The sequence below is a fragment of the Xiphias gladius genome, chromosome 9 (assembly GCF_016859285.1).
Source record: "Xiphias gladius isolate SHS-SW01 ecotype Sanya breed wild chromosome 9, ASM1685928v1, whole genome shotgun sequence".
Classification (NCBI taxonomy): Eukaryota; Metazoa; Chordata; class Actinopteri; order Istiophoriformes; family Xiphiidae; genus Xiphias; species Xiphias gladius.
In genome coordinates, this window is record NC_053408.1 from 7,493,734 (window position 1) to 7,512,075 (window position 18,342).

Below are 18,342 nucleotides of genomic sequence, written 5' to 3' on the forward strand. Positions count from 1 at the left end.
TGCTGCAGGCTCCTGGGATGTGTGTGTGTATAAAAGGATGAGGGTGTGTATGTCTGTGTGGTGTGTGTGTTTATGTGTGTGTGTGTCTGTGTATGTGTGTGTGTATTTAGGTTAGTCTGCCCGTCCCTGCTCCTGTACACAGAGTGTTTCCTTCCAATGAGCGGGGTCACTGCACAGTCCTGGTACATCCCATAATGCTGCTGGCTCCTTGGACTCTCAGTCTCGTACAGCCATGTCAGAACACGGTGTCATACACACACACACACACACACACAAATATACACAGACACACGCACACGCGCACGCACACTGACAGTACGGCTGATGGGTCCCTAATGGACTTTAAAACGCAGTAATAACGCAGACTCACACCCTTCAGAGGTCGCTTGCTGAACACACTCCCACCCGCGCGGCTGCCTTGTTTGTTTATGGTCGGTCCCGTGCGCCAGACAAGATTCCCGTATCGGCGGAAACAGGCCGGGACATAAACGTGTGGGGCTGGAACGCAGGTTAACGGGCTCCGGTTGGGTTCACGCGAATCCCCGGAGCCTCGCCGCGGTTCCTTGCGTGTCTCCCCCGGCTCAGGGTGGGAGAGAGCGCGAGCAGCCGCGCCTAGCCATCCGGGATTGGTGCTCCGTTTCCAGCCCGTCGCGTCTCGCTCGCTCTTCGCTGCGATAAGCTCCTCGCTTCGACCTCACGGTACGGCGATATCTACGCGTTCCCTCGGAAAGCAATGCCTTTTTTTTTTCTGTCCCCCCCCCCAGTGCAGGTCTTTTTCGGACTCACGACCACCCCAACCACATCACGGTGCTCCGCTCTCGTTCGCTTTTTTTTTTTTCTGCTTTCGATCCTTGCGCGCGCCCCCAGTTTCCCGTCCCCTCTCTCTTGAATCCGTGAGTGAGCTCGAGCTGCAGGAAATGCGCAAAACGCGTCACCCGCGCTGCCGGGCTCTTGCGCCGGATGAGAGAAAAGAGAGAGAGAGAGATTGTGTGCGTGTGTGTGCGTGTGTGTGTGTGTGTGTGTGTGTGTGTGTGTGTGTGTGTGTGTGTGTGTGTGTGTGTGTGTGTTTACAGATGGAAGAGGTGTTTTTTTTTTTTTTTTTTTAGCGCAAGAGACGAAGAGGGGGATGGAATTCACCCGCAGGCATGGAGTGTGCGCGTGCATGCGTGTGTGTGTGTGTGTGTGTGTGTGGGTGTGGGCGTGTGAGTGCGTGCGTGCGTGTGCGTGTGTGTGTGTGTGTGTATGTGTGTCACGGCCAGACAGCCTATAGAGCCAGTCAATCAGTCAGTCTCTATGCATGGTCGCAGACAGCCTACACACACACAAACACACACACACACACACACACACACGGAACAAGACAGCATGACGAAACAGAAAAAAATGTCATAACAGCGCTATTACAAGTTGCAGCAACAGTGTCTTAAAACATGACAAAATCTAGCTCCCACACCCGCCTCTGGACTGATGCAGTCACACTGCGAGCTGCGATAAGGACACAACAGAGGTACGATGGCGTTTTGGGAAACAGTGAGTGTTGGGAGCTTGACCGGAAGAGACAAAACTGCAGGAACTTCCTCAGGAACCCCTGTCTGTTTTTATTGCATTTACGGCATCATATATCGCTGTATGAATCTGCATGCCAGGCCTATTAAGACACCTTACGTAGCCTGCCCGTATTATCCCATACCCATACCCACGTACACGTACATTTGCCCGCCTGTTTACGTTGACAGAGTCGGTTTTATCTGTACAGCCCAAAATCGCAGACCATGAATTTGCCTCAACGGCCTTTACAATCTGTACAGTATATGAAATCCTCTGCCCTTAGGCCCTATACACTGTAATGAAAAGTGCATTTCTGTATTAATCAATGCATAGCAATGCATGACATCAATATACAGTAAATGCTATACTTGGGTGAGGGATTGCAATGCGTATGCTGCCGCACTGCTCATTTTATTCCTTACACTTACTAACTGCTGCTGTAGTTTTTTTTTTTTTTGTTTTTTCGTATTTAATTACCCATTTCGGTCTGGACGGATGTGGATTTGTGTGCGTGCCACTATCGTGCGTGCGCACACACGTCTACTCTCCCCGGTCACTCTTCATTAGGCGCGCCTAAGCAATCTAACGCAATCCAATCCAATGCAACAGATCCGCCACGAGGTCTACGCTCGGGAAGATCCGTTTTTGTGTCGTAGACGTGTTCATTAATGTTGAGGTCGTGGTTGGTGGTGTAGTTGTGATGGAACCTATTACATTGACTGGTGTTGACACCCCCCCCCCCCCTGGCTGGGCAAAACATGAAACGCCTCTCAATATAATGTAGTCAATCAATCAAAAGGGAACATTATTGTCTTTATGAAGGTAGAATTTATGGCAGGGCTGCTGCATTGGATTGCATTAGGTTTTGCATGCGTACCCAACAAAGTGGCCATTCGGTGTGCATTTAAAGGTACACGCCATTGTTGTAGGCTGTTGTCAGGAAGAGTGGCTAATGCAATGTGGGCTTTCAAACAAATAAACAGTAAATAAGCTTACACCGGCGCTCCACAGTATGTCTTCGGCTACTATCGTTGCACCGCATCGTCTTTTGAAAGTCCTCTTAATACATGCAGTGGAATGAAAAAGTTTGGGCACCCCTGGTCAAAATTTCTGTTACTGTGACTAGTTAAGTGAGTAGAAGATGAGCTGATCTCCAAAAGGCATCGCGTTAAAGGTGAAACATTCTTTTCAACGTTTTTAAGCAAGTTTAGCGTATTATTTTGGTTTTTGTACAAAGTTAGAGTGGAAAAAAAGGAAAGGAGCCCCGTACAAAAGTTTGAACACCCCTTAGAGGTTTGAGCTCTCAGATATAACTTTGACCAAGGTTTCAGACCTTAATTAACTTGTGAGGGCTATGGCTTGTTCGCAGTCATCCTTAGGAAAGGCTGAGTGATGCGAATTTTAAAGCTCTATAAACACCCTGACTCCTCAAACCTCGTCCCAACAATCGGCAGCCATGGGCTCCTCTGAGCACCCGCCTAGCACTCTGAGAATTAAAATAATTGATGCTGGCAAAGCAGCAGAAGGCTACAAGAAGATAGCAAAGTGTTTCCAGGCAGCCGTTTCCTCAGTTCATGGTGTAATTAAGAAATGGCAGTTAACGGGGACGGCGGAGGTCAAGTTGAGGTCTGGAAGACCGAGAAAACTTTCCGAGAGAGCTGCTCGTAGGATTGCTCAAAAGGCAAAGCAGAACCCCCGTTTGACTGCAAAAGACCTCCAGGGAGATGGAGCGGACTCCGGAGTGGTGGTCCACCGTTCCGCTGTGCAGCGACACCTGCACAAATATGACCTTCATGGAAGAGTCATCGGAGGAAAACCTTCCCCGTGTCCATCACCACAAAATTCAGCGCCAGAAGTTTGCGAAGGAAACAAGCCTGGTGCATTTCGGAAAACGAGTACCCTGGACTGATGAAGTTAAAATAGAACTTCTTGGCAGCAGTGAGCAAAGGCATGTTTGGAGAAAAAAAAAGGGTGCAAAAATGAAAAGAACACCTCTCCAACGGATAAGCACGGGGGTGGATCGATCGTGCTTTTGGGCTTGTGTTGCAGCCAGTGGCACGGGGAACATTTCACTGGTAGAGGGGAGGAATGGATTAAATTAAATACCAGCAAATGAGGGGAGCAAAGATCACACTGTCTGTGAAAAAGCTAAAGATGAAAAGGGGATGGCTTCTATGACAGGATAACGATCCCAAACGGACCTCGAAATCCACAGTGGACGACCCCAAGAGGCGCAAGTTGAAGGTTTTGCCATGGCCCTCACAGTCCCCCGACCTAAAGGTCATTGAAAATCTGTGGATAGACCTCTAAAGGACAGTACATGCAAGGCGGCCCGAGAAACTCGCAGAACTAGAAGCCTTTTGCAAGGAAAAAGGGGTTGGAAAATCCCTCAAACGAGAACTGAAAGACTCTTAGCTGCTACAAAAAAGTGTTTACAGGCTGTGAGACTTGCCAAAGGGGGTGTAACTAAGTACTGACCCACCATGCAGGGGGCCCAAACTTTTTGTCTCCGGCCCTTTTCCTTTTTTTTTGGTTATTTTTAAACTGAAAAAAGATGGAAATATAAAAGTAATCTTGCTTCAAATCTTAAAGAAATGCATCCTCTTTAAACTTTATGCCTTTTGGAAATCAGCTCATCTTTTACTCGCTTAGCTATTCACAGTAACTGAAATTTTGACCAGGGGTGCCCAAACTTTTTTCATGCCGCAGCATATTCATTTTTCTTTTACCCTGATTGTGCTTGGATTTTTTTTTTTTTTAATTTTTTATATCTTTTATTTAATTTGACCTTATTTTATCTCAATCTGGCCCAGTTTAATGTTTTTATCCGAGGATTCAAGGGACTTTTATTTGCCACACGCACATCACAGGATGTACAGTGAAAAGGTCAAGCATCACATGACTACGCAAAAAAAAGCTGTTATTATTATTATTATTATTATTATTATTATTATTACTATTATTATACTCCGCCGAAACGTGCCACCGTTTTGGTTCGACCCCTGGTTTTGCCCCTGAGTTTGTAGCGGGCTGCAAGTACATGGTAGCAGAAAATGAAAGTAACTCAAAATCGTACCTGAGTACAGTACTTGAGTAAATGTACTTAGTTACTTTCCACCACTGTAAGTAAGTTTATTTATCTCAAATAAAGGTTGTGGGGGGACATTTACAACATTTGCCCCTGAGTTTGTAGCGGGCCTCAAGTACATGGTAGCAGAAAATGAAAGTAACTCAAAATCGTACCTGAGTACAGTACTTGAGTAAATGTACTTAGTTACTTTCCACCACTGTAAGTAAGTTTATTTATCTCAAATAAAGGTTGTGGGGGGACATTTACAACATTTTGCCCCTGAGTTTGTAGCGGGCCTCAAGTACATGGTAGCAGAAAATGAAAGTAACTCAAAATCGTACCTGAGTACAGTACTTGAGTAAACGTACTTAGTTACTTTCCACCACTGTAAGTAAGTTTATCTCAAATAAAGGTTGTGGGGGGACATTTACAACATTTTGCCCCTGAGTTTGTAGCGGGCCTCAAGTACATGGTAGCAGAAAATGAAAGTAACTCAAAATCGTACCTGAGTACAGTACTTGAGTAAACGTACTTAGTTACTTTCCACCACTGTAAGTAAGTTTATCTCAAATAAAGGTTGTGGGGGGACATTTACAACATTTTGCCCCTGAGTTTGTAGCGGGCCTCAAGTACATGGTAGCAGAAAATGAAAGTAACTCAAAATCGTACCTGAGTACAGTACTTGAGTAAATGTACTTAGTTACTTTCCACCACTGTAAGTAAGTTTATCTCAAATAAAGGTTGTGGGGGGACATTTCCAACATTTTGCCCCTGAGTTTGTAGCGGGCCTCAAGTACATGGTAGCAGAAAATGAAAGTAACTCAAAATCGTACCTGAGTACAGTACTTGAGTAAACGTACTTAGTTACTTTCCACCACTGTAAGTAAGTTTATCTCAAATAAAGGTTGTGGGGGGACATTTACAACATTTTGCCCCTGAGTTTGTAGCGGGCCTCAAGTACATGGTAGCAGAAAATGAAAGTAACTCAAAATCGTACCTGAGTACAGTACTTGAGTAAATGTACTTAGTTACTTTCCACCACTGTAAGTAAGTTTATTTATCTCAAATAAAGGTTGTGGGGGGACATTTACAACATTTGCCCCTGAGTTTGTAGCGGGCCTCAAGTACATGGTAGCAGAAAATGAAAGTAACTCAAAATCGTACCTGAGTACAGTACTTGAGTAAATGTACTTAGTTACTTTCCACCACTGTAAGTAAGTTTATTTATCTCAAATAAAGGTTGTGGGGGGACATTTACAACATTTGCCCCTGAGTTTGTAGCGGGCCCTAAGTACATGGTAGCAGAAAATGAAAGTAACTCAAAATCGTACCTGAGTACAGTACTTGAGTAAACGTACTTAGTTACTTTCCACCACTGTAAGTAAGTTTATCTCAAATAAAGGTTGTGGGGGGACATTTACAACATTTTGCCCCTGAGTTTGTAGCGGGCCTCAAGTACATGGTAGCAGAAAATGAAAGTAACTCAAAATCGTACCTGAGTACAGTACTTGAGTAAACGTACTTAGTTACTTTCCACCACTGTAAGTAAGTTTATCTCAAATAAAGGTTGTGGGGGGACATTTACAACATTTTGCCCCTGAGTTTGTAGCGGGCCTCAAGTACATGGTAGCAGAAAATGAAAGTAACTCAAAATCGTACCTGAGTACAGTACTTGAGTAAACGTACTTAGTTACTTTCCACCACTGTAAGTAAGTTTATCTCAAATAAAGGTTGTGGGGGGACATTTCCAACATTTTGCCCCCTCAAGTACATGGTAGCAGAAAATGAAAGTAACTCAAAATCGTACCCGAGTACAGTACTTGAGTAAATGTACTTAGTTACTTTCCACCACTGTAAGTAAGTTTATTTATCTCAAATAAAGGTTGTGGGGGGACATTTACAACATTTGCCCCTGAGTTTGTAGCGGGCCTCAAGTACATGGTAGCAGAAAATGAAAGTAACTCAAAATCGTACCTGAGTATAGTACTTGAGTAAACGTACTTAGTTACTTTCCACCACTGTAAGTAAGTTTATCTCAAATAAAGGTTGTGGGGGGACATTTACAACATTTTGCCCCTGAGTTTGTAGCGGGCCTCAAGTACATGGTAGCAGAAAATGAAAGTAACTCAAAATCGTACCTGAGTACAGTACTTGAGTAAATGTACTTAGTTACTTTCCACCACTGTAAGTAAGTTTATTTATCTCAAATAAAGGTTGTGGGGGGACATTTACAACATTTGCCCCTGAGTTTGTAGCGGGCTGCAAGTACATGGTAGCAGAAAATGAAAGTAACTCAAAATCGTACCTGAGTACAGTACTTGAGTAAATGTACTTAGTTACTTTCCGCCGCTGTAGGTAGCAGAGGTGTAGCTTCATTCAGGGCACAGGTGGGCGAAGGGGAAGAGATTGTCTATATTGAGCGTTATCACCCAGCCTCCACCTGTGGACTCCGTCGGGCCTGGGCCAGGTGCGCCACCTGCCGGCCCGCGTGACGTCCGGCCGCGTTGATGACGCCGCCAGGACGTGACGTCGGCGAGCGCCGCGTTCAGGTGCCGGTCGTAAATTAGTTGTTCTCACCAGTGTTTCGCCGGCGGGAAGAGGCAATCAGATCCTTTACCCCAGCAAAGGTATTAACACGACGTCGTACAAAAACACTCCGTTACAAGTAAAAGGCACAGAGTCAGTATCCGGCTTGAGTCAAAGGACACAAGTGTTGTCAGCGGTTGTGCTTAAAGTTTCAGAGGAAAACGTGCTTGTTATGCAGAAAAACGTCTCGTGTGACTGATTCGTTATTTCAGCCACGTAAGCTATTTTTTTTCCAGCCAGTACTACACACACAGCGAGGCAGACTAGTCCAGTGGTTCCCAACCGAGGGGTCAGGCCCCTCCAAATGGTCGCTGCTTTTATTTTTAGGCAAAACACTTCAACTAAAATGAAACAAGCACCTACAGCCGTCAGATAAATGCGGTTCAGCGTTTCCCTCTGAAGTGCAGGGGAGTGGAAGTGTAAAGTAATATAAAGTACAAATACTCAAGTGGATTACAAGTGCCCGAGAGTTGCACAGTGTTTGAGTAAATGCGTTTAGTTACTTTCCACTGCTGTAAGGGGGTCAGCGGGATTTCCGTGACCGTGACACCGAGGAACTCATCCGTGCTGCGGCAGAGCATTGCCGTTTTCAGTGATGGACGACAAGCGAAGACGTCTGACAGCCAGGAGAAACACTGCAAAGAAATAAAAGACCCTCAAGTCCCTCTGTGCCCTGTTTGTGCACGCCAGGAACCTTACAGCAGTGTGGCCGGTTTCTATCGTTAAATCTGCATTCAAATAGAGACCAGACTCGTCAAGTGGGTCCTCACTTTGGCCCTCATAAAGCTCAGCTCTCTGATAGTGAACCGGTGGAGGAAGTATGGCGTTTGCATCAGCAAAAATTACCACAGCACATGGTAGCAGGAGAGGAAAGAAAAATCTTGAAAAGACGACATCTGCTCAAGAAACAGCGGTAATTAGAAATTAAAGCACATCTGTAACGATAGCCTGTTTCAAATAAAGGTTCCTGGAGCCGGATTTTGAAAGTATGCACACACTCATACATTCACACTCCCAAGCTCATATGGCCCCCTAACCACTAAGAAATCCAAAACTGGTTATGTAAGGAATAATACCAAATAATCGAACTTGCCAACAAAATGACATAAATAATCAAATTAAAAAACGTAATTTGTTCGGTGTCGTACTGATGCATTGATTTATAACTGAAAACAAACGCCCGCGTCAGAGGTGACAGGTTGCACTGTGCGGTTATTTGAAGTTAACCCACAGCCTCCAGCCCGTGAGAGAGGGATCACCCTGAAGTGTGATTTGACAGGATGAGGCGCAGGGTTGTTTAAAAAATGTTTTATTTAGTGCGCGGCACGAGGTCAGTCGATGAATCTGGACAGCAAAAGAAGTTTTATGGGAAAGCAAAGTCCCCATCTCACCCTTAAAGAGACTTTGACAACCCTTTATTTTATGCTAGGGATCTGTGATTTTCTAGTTAATTTTCCGTCTTATTTTCTACAGAGTGTCCTGGAAGGATAGTAGAAGTTTGGTTCTAATAATAGGGAAGATGAAGGCAGTGTTTAATTGGAACACTTCCAGTTGATTTATTTTTACTCATTTAATGAATTCATGAATTTGTAATTGATTACAGTGAATTAATTTACTAGGAGCATTTCCTCCAACATCGTTCTTTTTTTCCCCTTTTAGTTAGTACCAGATTACATAATTCTTCATAGGAAATGTCTCGGGAAATTATTGAGAAATTATTAGTAAATTAGAGACCCATGAAATAAAGCGTTCCAATAATGTTGTATCCTAACTTGTAAGAACATGTTTTAAGCTCAAGATAGAAATATTGTGTATTTTCTAAAATCTTAGTTGTGTTGTGCTGTTCTTTCTTAAACCTCTAATTGTCAGATTATTCATATAACTGTGGTTACTGAACAGTCAAGAGACGTGACTTCAGTTTTGCAGTGTTGTCTCCAGTCTGTGTGCCTCTTACTTTCTCCCTAAATGTGCCCTCGTGTCTACCTGATGACGAGGGCTGTTTGAGCTACTGACCTGGGTCTCTCCGATGATCTTCACCAGCTTTGCGGCCGTGGTCATGTTTGTGTTGGCAAACCTGGCGTGGCCGTGACCGTGCGAGCTCTGGGGGACAAGGAGGAGGTACAATTAGTACAAATGCACAGATAAACATATAGTCATTCTTTGATAGGAGCAGCTTTCAAGCTTTATTTTAGGATTTTGTAATTTCCTTATATTTTCTTAACAATTTCCTATAGAATTTCCTGGAAAGAACTACGTAATTTGGTACTAATAATAGGAAAATAGAGACATTATCTTTATTTTACTTAATTATACATACAATTAATTCCAATTCATTTTAACCCTGACAGTATGAAAAAATGTGAAATGCATCTATAGTCAAACATACAATGCAGCATATACAAAGAGTAAAGGTTCCAATGCTGAATGAATAGTGGATTAACATTTACTTGGGTTTAAATTAAGTTTTTCTTTCAAGGAATTTCCAATGGAAATAAATAACTGCTTTTAAAACCAAAACAACTAAGTCAATTTAAAGAACTGTCTCAGAACTTGGTCTGTATTTTTCCTATAATTAGTAATAAATTAAACAAATCGCTATGGCAAAAGAATCTCCTCTTGCTGTAAAAACGTTAATGTTATTAAATCTCACCCTCAGTGAGATTTGAAAGTGCAGGTTAAATTCACTCATCGGGATTATTAGTCACAGTCAGTTCAGTTTCTTCTGCGGATAATTGAGGTTAACGGGGATTTGTTTCTAGAAAGAGACTTTGCTGTTGATTTTTTTTTTTTTTTTTTCATGTAATTTGTCATCTCAACCCTTTGAACCTCAGCCTCCCTGTCAAAACACACCCTTGGAAACTCAAAATCCTTGTCAGAGGGCTAAATCCTAATATTGACACTCAACAAAGCTTTGGTATCTGACTTTCAGATTGACATACCAGTGTAACAGAAGGATATTGAAATATTTAACAACTCTACTGACGTCTGTCTCCCTCTGGAGGAGGGAAAAGTGCAGGACGCGGCGCGGGCCCCGCTGCCTCCAGGGGAGACCACCGGATTCCACCTCCCGCCACATCGATGCGCAGGGGTCCCCGAGAGTGATTGCCACACACAGAAATCACTGTAAGTTTGTTTCAATGCTATGTGGTCCTTCTGATGGCTGTTGTTTTTATTGCAACGGAATGATTTAGAGTTAGTGAATTTAATATCACTTTCATTTCTTAATCATTTTGACTTGCGTGTTGTGAATTTGATAGATGACTTGATCAAGGCTGATTTACGCGTCGATAACGACTGTGACTTCTTCTTTTTATTCATTCATTCATTTCGTTGTTTCAAGCAGTGACATAAACTGGCTTTAATGCAGTGTGTCTGGGGGATCCGCGTGGCAGTGGCTGAGTGGCGTTACACTGCACAGTACGTGTTGGTTACAAAACACAGTCTTACCATTTTGTAGGTTGTAGTTTTTTCTTACTGAAGTAGAGAAGTGAAAGACAAAACAACAAAAAAAAAAAAAAAAAAGCAATCCACTTCATTTAATAAAGAAACTGTGATGTTATTTCAAATACTTTAAAACCTGAAATCCTCAATCCCTTTTCCTCCTCTAGGGGGAGACAGGTGTCCCACTTCCATACTTCACACTAAACTCTTCAGCCAGCACTGTCATAGTACATTGCTTCTGCAGTTGGTTTACAATAAATACATGTTCTCCGCCGTTTTCTTCTCACAGGAAATGAAGAAGTACATACGCCGATGTTCACTAGTCACACCTTGGAAAGCTTCTGCCAAGAAAAAAAAACCTAAACGTCTCTCAAAGATTTAAAACTTTTAAAGCTCTCACACCCTCCGAAATATGTTTGCATGCTTCTCAGCTGCAAACGGTTCCAACAATTCCTCTGTGCACTGTATTGGGGGACATCGGACATCAGCGGCGCTCTCACAAATCAAGTGTTTTTGATATGCACTCTTATTCGAGTAGGCTTACTGTTGCCGCACCTCCTGTGTGAACACGCTGCAGTCTCAAAACCTGCTTAGACTTAGTCTGTGGTGTGGAACTGGGATACAGGTGCACTCGGAAACCTGGAACTGAAATACTGAAAAAAAAAAGATCACATGATCAGATCATAAGTGCATTGTCACACAATTAGCAAATGTATTACATTCATTCTCTTTCTTAACCTTTTTTCAATACAAGCCTTCCAATGCCATCGTTTCCCTTTCAGTTCCGGTTTTTGTTTTCGATGCCACAATCTAAAGTCACTCTCCCGGCTCCATAGTTTTGCTCATTGTTACTTCATTTGAATGTTTGGTCCCCACTGTACAGAATGACACATGTGCGGTGTTTGACACCGAAGGGCTGTTTTCACATTCATCTGCCGAAGAGGGAACGTTTCCCTGTGCTCCCTTTAAAACTCCCCTTTACAACTTGTAAAGTCATTTTCTATACATTTGTCTATTCATGCATTATGCATAGTTTTGCCATAGTATGTATTCAGTCTGTTTGTTGTGTGCTCTTTAGTGTGAACCCCCACAGACCCAGGGATCACACTATTCGTTTTGACCTCGGTTTCCGGTCTTCTGATGATTATACGTACAAAATGTACTCTGCTTTTCCCGTCTGGTTTGATCGACACTAATTCACGAAGAAACTATACGTAAAATAATATAGGAGAACAATCAGTTGTGCATCCAGGTACTTTTCGTAGTCAAGCTGCATATTGTACAGTAAAACCACAGTGTCCCAAGGGGACCTGTTGCATGTCACCTCTCTGTTTCCTGTCTGTATCTACACTCACAAACTATTAAATGAAGGTAAAAATGATTTAAAAAAAATAATAATAATGTGGAACAATGATACAGACTCAAAAAACTGAGGAACCGTATCAGTTACATAATTTTTTTCTAAAATGATGGACAGCACATTACAGGTCTTTCGAGCGAAAGCCTACAAACATTGCAGGTCTAAAAGAAGAAGAGAGAACTTTCCAAAAGGTAGGAAGGTCGGCATGTTATGCAGAAACTCGGGCTGTGTTTCCGGACCAAAATGCTTTCAAACTGGCCAAATGACGAAGCCAAGTAAACTTACAAATGGCAGCAAGGAGATTATAGCAGTGTAAATGTAAAGCATGTAGATGATGTAGCTGAACTGATAAAGTAGACGGCAGTATTTTATTCTGACATCTGTCCAAAACAACAAAACACTTGTAACTGTAATACTGCGGCAATTATATCCACACATACGCACTGGACTGAAAACAAATGAGAAAATGTTGAAGGCCCTAATTAGACGAGTAAAGCTTGGATTAAGACTGGTTCCGCTCAACATCAGGCACTACTTACACAGACAATGCAGGTTTTCACTTTTTTCCTTTCTTTTTTTTTTTGACATGTTAAGATTCACAGTGTCATTTCATGAATTGCTACTGTTCGAGTCCCATCTAACGATCTGTGGCGCAATCCAGTCTCCTTTGGTTATTTTCAAATGTCTCTGTCTGCGAATCACACTGAGCTACAATGCTAAATACAGGTTTGGTTTCAAACGACAAACTGTAAACTTCACGACTGAATATAATTTGCAATACTTCTTAAGTATCGATTTGAGGTGAGTAAAGAAAATGCCGCAGCCGTAAGTCGGTTTGCCCTTAAGCATATCTCAAAATGTCAGGTACGTAGTCGTCATCTAGTTTTTTCACTGAATCCATGTAAACTGTCGTTTGCCTGACAATATTAGACTTGGAAGGATCCACACTGGGTAGTTGTTCCTCATTAGGAAACCGACATTTGAATCTAATGTATGGGATGATGAAGCAGAAAGGCTCTTTCCTCCCACTCGCTACACCACAAGGACATCTGAGTTTTGCCAGTCAGTACACTTTACAAAGAAAACATGAGCATGGGTGTCGTGTTTTTTTATGCGCTACTTCAACATGCTTAGATTCAATTCTACTGAAACTTTAACACTCAGTTCTGCAGTTTACAAAAACTTGAGGGATGCGGTTTCCCCCCGAAACAGGGAGAAGAAAAATTTCTCTTTACCTGCTTGTGTTGTTCATGTCAGTCCAAGCGCACACTGGACAAGCTGTAGTGGATGAAGAACTCAGATCTTTAACATAATAATAAGGTGAATTCGGAGATGACATAAAGTACGAGGAATTCACTATAACTCAGTATTGGCATCGCACACACACACACACACACACACACACACACACAGTCCTTCAGGATTATTGCATGGATGGTGTTATTAAAAACAGAATGGGCACAGTAACAGTCATAAATTAAATAATTTTATTTATATATAAAATACCAAAACATTTATTCAGCATGAAACAGACCATGAAGTACCATCACACATAGACTGAACAATGAACTCTGTGAACTTTAAATAAAGTAGAAGTGAAGGTAAAGAGCCAAAAACAAACAAACAAACAAACAAAAATTTCATAAACATACAAACAGCCATACAGGGAGGTAGGCTTCAGTGTGTTTTGATTGTCTAACGCAGTGGTAATCCAGAGGTCCTTCAGGGGCTTCTAAAGAAACAACTAGTTTCATTTTGTTTGTTTTTTAAATGACTGACACATAATTAGAGAACATGAGAGTGATTGGCTCCTCCTATGCGGGGGTCCCTGAGTGAAAGTCCAACAGGGGTCCATGGCTTGATGTCTGTTGAATTAGGCTGACGGTGTAAGCTGCGGCAAACAGATGCTGCCCTGTCCCCACCCAGGGATGTAGTTAGAAATCAGAAGTGCGGGTCCGATCTGCAGCTGGTGATCAACGGAATGCATCAAACCGACAGCACAGACGGATCTTTCACGCCATCCCTTCTATGCTCAGGAAACAAAGAAGAAAAGGAACCAAAGAGCCACGTAACCTGCGTTTACATCGTCTGTTTAACGGTCTGGGGGGTAATATTTAGGATTGAGATGTTTTATGGCCTGAATATGGATTGCAACCCAAAACCCTGACCAGCCTTGGTCCGCACACGTGGTCCTCCTCTCTCCGGTAATCCACGGGGGGACCATCACAGGCCTCTAACGGTCCATTTCACGGATTGAAAGTCTCAGACATCCAAGTCAGAGTCACTGTCCGTTACTGAGAGAAGAGTTTGTCCATCCGCGCGCTCTGCGCTCCCGTTTGGACTGCACTCTCCTTCGCCGAGTGCGCGAGCACCGTCTGGGCACATCCGGTGGTGCTGCAACCTGAAAACGACGAGAAGAAGAAGTGTCGATGGAGATGCATTTTACAAAAAAGGAATAAGGAATAAACTACAAGTTAAAATCCAAAACGAAACATTTCGTATTGTTTTATTATTGTGGGGGAAAAAAAAAAAACTCCTAACTAAACCTACAATTAAAAATCTTAGAAAGAAATGTTTTGTCACAGCATGATAACAAATCCTCTCTGTCAGAACTAGCTTTATTTAGAGCCCATGCATGCGTGGTGAGCAATTTGCGCCCATTCATGCATGTTTTGCCTCCACCAACGGGATCGTTGACCCACACACTGACCCTGAGGCAAATCATAGTGGGAGAGAGATCAACCAGGGTCCACCGACAGAGGGAAAACAAAAACCCACAGGCTGAATGGCCGTGCGCTTTTACGCGTGAATGGCCCTTTTACGCACAACCTCGGCCGCCCGTGGAGAGGAAATAGCTTCACGAGCGGGTAATAGTACTAAGTAGGTGAGTGATCAATACAGAGAGTAAAGAGGAACTGTCGACATGTAGTTACCTAAATTCTGACAGTATTTTGATACTATGCTAAGAAAAATAAGGGCCCATATGCGCCGTGTTCGTTCATTGGCTGTTAGAGAAGCAGTCACTGGCTCGTTCAGGCTTCTCTCCAGTGCAACCCGTGCAAGTGTCTTCCTGCTACCTATCAACTGCCAACTGTGACACTCAGACAACAACTTATTCCGAGCCGAAGTCACTGACCTGTTTTTGGCTGCTGCCGCCCGGTCCCTCTGTCTCCGGTTTTTGAACCAGTTCCCAACCTGAGTCGGTGTCAGTCCCGTGGCGTGCGCCAGCTCCCGCTTCTTGCCGGGGTTCGGGTACGGGTCTTGCAGGTACCACTCTCTCAGCAGCCCCCGTGTGCGCTCCTTGAAACAGTGCGTCTTCTGCTCGCCGTCCCAGATGGTCCTCGGTAGCGGGAACTTCTTCCTCACGCGGTACTTGTCCACCGGCCCGAGCGGCCGCCCCCGGAGCTTCTCTGCCTCCCGGTAGTGAGCCTCGAGCCACATTGCCTGCAGTTTACCGTGCGAGGCGCGCGTAAAGCGGTGCGTCTCCAGGATGTGATACAGCTCGCGGAAGCTCCCGGTGTGGTAGGCCACCACGGCGCGAGCCCGCTGCACGGACTCGTGCTCGGAGATGGAGTCGCGGCCGTCTGCGGTCACCGGGAGGGACCAGAGGAAGCGGGCCAGCCGCTCGATGTCTCCGGTCTCCTCCAGAGTCTCGCACACGCTGGCGATCTGCGCCGCAGAAAAACACAGTCCCGGGAGGGCCAGAGGAGGGCAGGGGGAGGGAGGGTCCTCCGGGGACCGGGAGCGGGCCAGCACAGGGGTCCCATCCGCGAAGTGCGGCAGGAGGAGACGGGAGGCTGAGAGAAAGTCGAGCGGCGATCTGAAAACCATCTGGATAAGTGAGTGGAGCCCGAGAGGAGACGAAGCGTGTTTCGGAAACTGTCTGACAGAAATCGGCTGAAGTCGGACTCTTTAGCTCACCTGGGAGTCAGGGAGGGACCCTGAATCCGACTCCTCATTGGACCACTCTGGAGCTGATGCGGGGTTGTCATGGCAGCACTGTCAATCAAACACAGAGGATTTATCTCTCTGCTTTTATGCCAAGGCTGGACACATAAAGTCCCTTCTGAACACCCTCTCTTATGTTAACCGTTTCATAAAACACGAAACAGATGGTTTTGCCGAAAAAAAAGTAAATAAGTGAAAAATAAATAAATGAGGGCCCAGATGAAAAATGAGCGGAACTGATCAAGATATATGTGACAGCAGATTCAAACTAGTGCGAGCTGGCCAGAAACGGCATCATTAGCGGAAACGCTCAGAACTGGTTTCACATTTGATTTCAGCCCGGAGAGATATAGAGACATTAAACGCGGCTCCCGCTGAATCATAAAGGGAAAAAAATCCTCATGACTCCATATCATCAGCTAGTTGACAGTATTTCATTTCAATAAATGGTCTGTTAAAAGGTTTTACCTGGTTGTGTGTGTGTGTGTGTGTGTGTGTGTTGGGGGGGGGGGTGTCTTTTCCCTTACATCGCTGTGGTGTAAATTTCTTTAAGTTTGCAAGATGTTTGGCGGAACAAACCATTTCTTGCCTCCACGGGCCTACGCCGATGCCAGTTTTTTTTTTTTTCCAAATTAAAATCACTTTAATACCGTATCATCTCTATACAATCATAAACTAGCATAAATAAATAAATAAATAACAAGGGGACCACGAAGCCTTTTAAGCAGGACAAATGAAGCCGAGGATGATGGGAAAAAGAGTTTTTGGAGATGAGCGCCTGAACGAACTGGACTGAGCTAAAAACTGACGCGAGTGTCCGGGCACACCAGCGAAAACCTCGTGACCCCTCCGGTCCTGCCGGTAAGCCGCTCGCGTCATTAGTAGCAGGGATGCGGACGGGGCCCGGTGTGACCGGAAATCCCACCCAGACCTGCAAGAGCGTATGTTTCTCTGATTGTTTCTCCCGCCGCTCTAATCACTTTTCTGCTCTCTAATATGCGTAAAGTTCAGGAGATGCTAAGCCACGCTCCGGCTCCATTGGGTTACCTCGGATTAACATGAGGCCCATACAGCCCTGCCAACATTAGTCTAATAGAGCAGCATATTCAATCAACATTAACACATTTCAGTTGCCCCGGGCCATATGCTTTGGAGTGTGGCACCCTTTGTGCATCGTGTGTGTGTGTGTGTGTGTGTGTGTGTGTATAAGGAAGCTCATGTGTGAAATATGAATATAAAGTGGAAATTTGGCATCTTTGGCTCACCTAACAAAATAGCTTTCACCAAAACTACGGTTTTTACACACCACACTATTTTACACTTTTATCGTGCACCATCACATCCACACACACACACACACACACACACACACACACACACACAGAGACTCCTCCAAATGCCCCAGTGTTGGGCGTGAAAAAAGGGGGTCACCCAGCTTAAAAGGGTTAATGCCAATTACCCCACCAGACAGATGTCCCTACATGGTGGTGTGCGAGGAGTTGCGTGCCAGTTTTTCACCCTGGATGATGCATATGGTTCATGCTTGTCAAGGCAATCTCTACTCAAATCAAATCAAATAAGTTTTATAATAATAATAATAATAAGAAGAAGAGTATATTATAATAAAGTTCATTATTATGAACCTTACCAAAATTAATTTTTACAAACCAAAAGGAAGAGTCAAGTGAAAACTGAAAAATTTAAGTCAAATAGTAAGAAAAAAGGCGAAAAAAGGACTAATAAAGATCCAATATACAAATATATATATATATAGCCTACATTCACACAAATACACATATAAATATGCTGTACACTCACACATACAGCGTACACACATGCAGACATTTGAACTGACATTCTTACAATTAGATTGTAGGAAAGCCATGTGATAAGAGTGGGTTTAGATCCTGATTATGCATCAGGCAGGTCATTCCACCGCTGAGGGGCCCTGACAGAAGCTTTGTCCCCTTCAGTTTTAAACTCAGCCGTGGGAGCGACCCCCAGACCGTGGGCAGGTCGATAAGGAGAGAGTAATTCAGAGACATCGTTCGGCACCACGCATCTGCATGAGCCGAAAATGCGTTAACCCTCGTGGGGAAACTCCAGCCGATCCCGGGGTTTTATTAATCGACTTGTTAGACGAACAGAGACAAGCAAAAAGGAGCAAGACTTGAGGGAAATGACAGAAACAACCGGAGTTTCTGGGGAGTTCAGACAAAGGTGAGCTGAGCACAAACACACGAACTCGTACACACTCAATTTCTGTTGTACCAACATCTGTACTGTCGGTGCCCCGGCCGTTTAGGGTAAATAAACATAAATGTTTCCGGCGGTCAAATTCATGAGACGAAAGTCTTTCCTTCACTTTCCGTCCGAACACTTTACATGG

The 18,342-nt window shown here is 44.0% G+C and overlaps 1 protein-coding gene across 1 annotated transcript; it reads right to left on the minus strand.

The window, feature by feature from the left end:
* Window positions 1–13,566: 13,566 nt before the first annotated feature.
* Window positions 13,567–16,077, minus strand: six3b (SIX homeobox 3b). The gene is made up of 2 exons (XM_040135471.1): window positions 15,142–16,077; window positions 13,567–14,406 (listed from the first exon to the last, which is right to left on the minus strand). Exons 1-2 carry the CDS (start codon window positions 15,834–15,836, stop codon window positions 14,268–14,270), a joined length of 834 nt encoding a protein of 277 aa, XP_039991405.1. The 5' UTR covers window positions 15,837–16,077; the 3' UTR covers window positions 13,567–14,267.
* Window positions 16,078–18,342: the final 2,265 nt, after the last annotated feature.

Coding starts and splice junctions, on each gene's coding strand:
- six3b (XM_040135471.1), bottom strand. CDS start 15,836: ATGGTTTTCAGATCGCCGCTCGACTTTCTCTCAGCCTCCCGTCTCCTC. Junction 14,407..15,141: donor GCGGCAGCAGCCAAAAACAG/GTCAGTGACTTC, acceptor CGTCGTTTTCAG/GTTGCAGCACCACCGGATGT.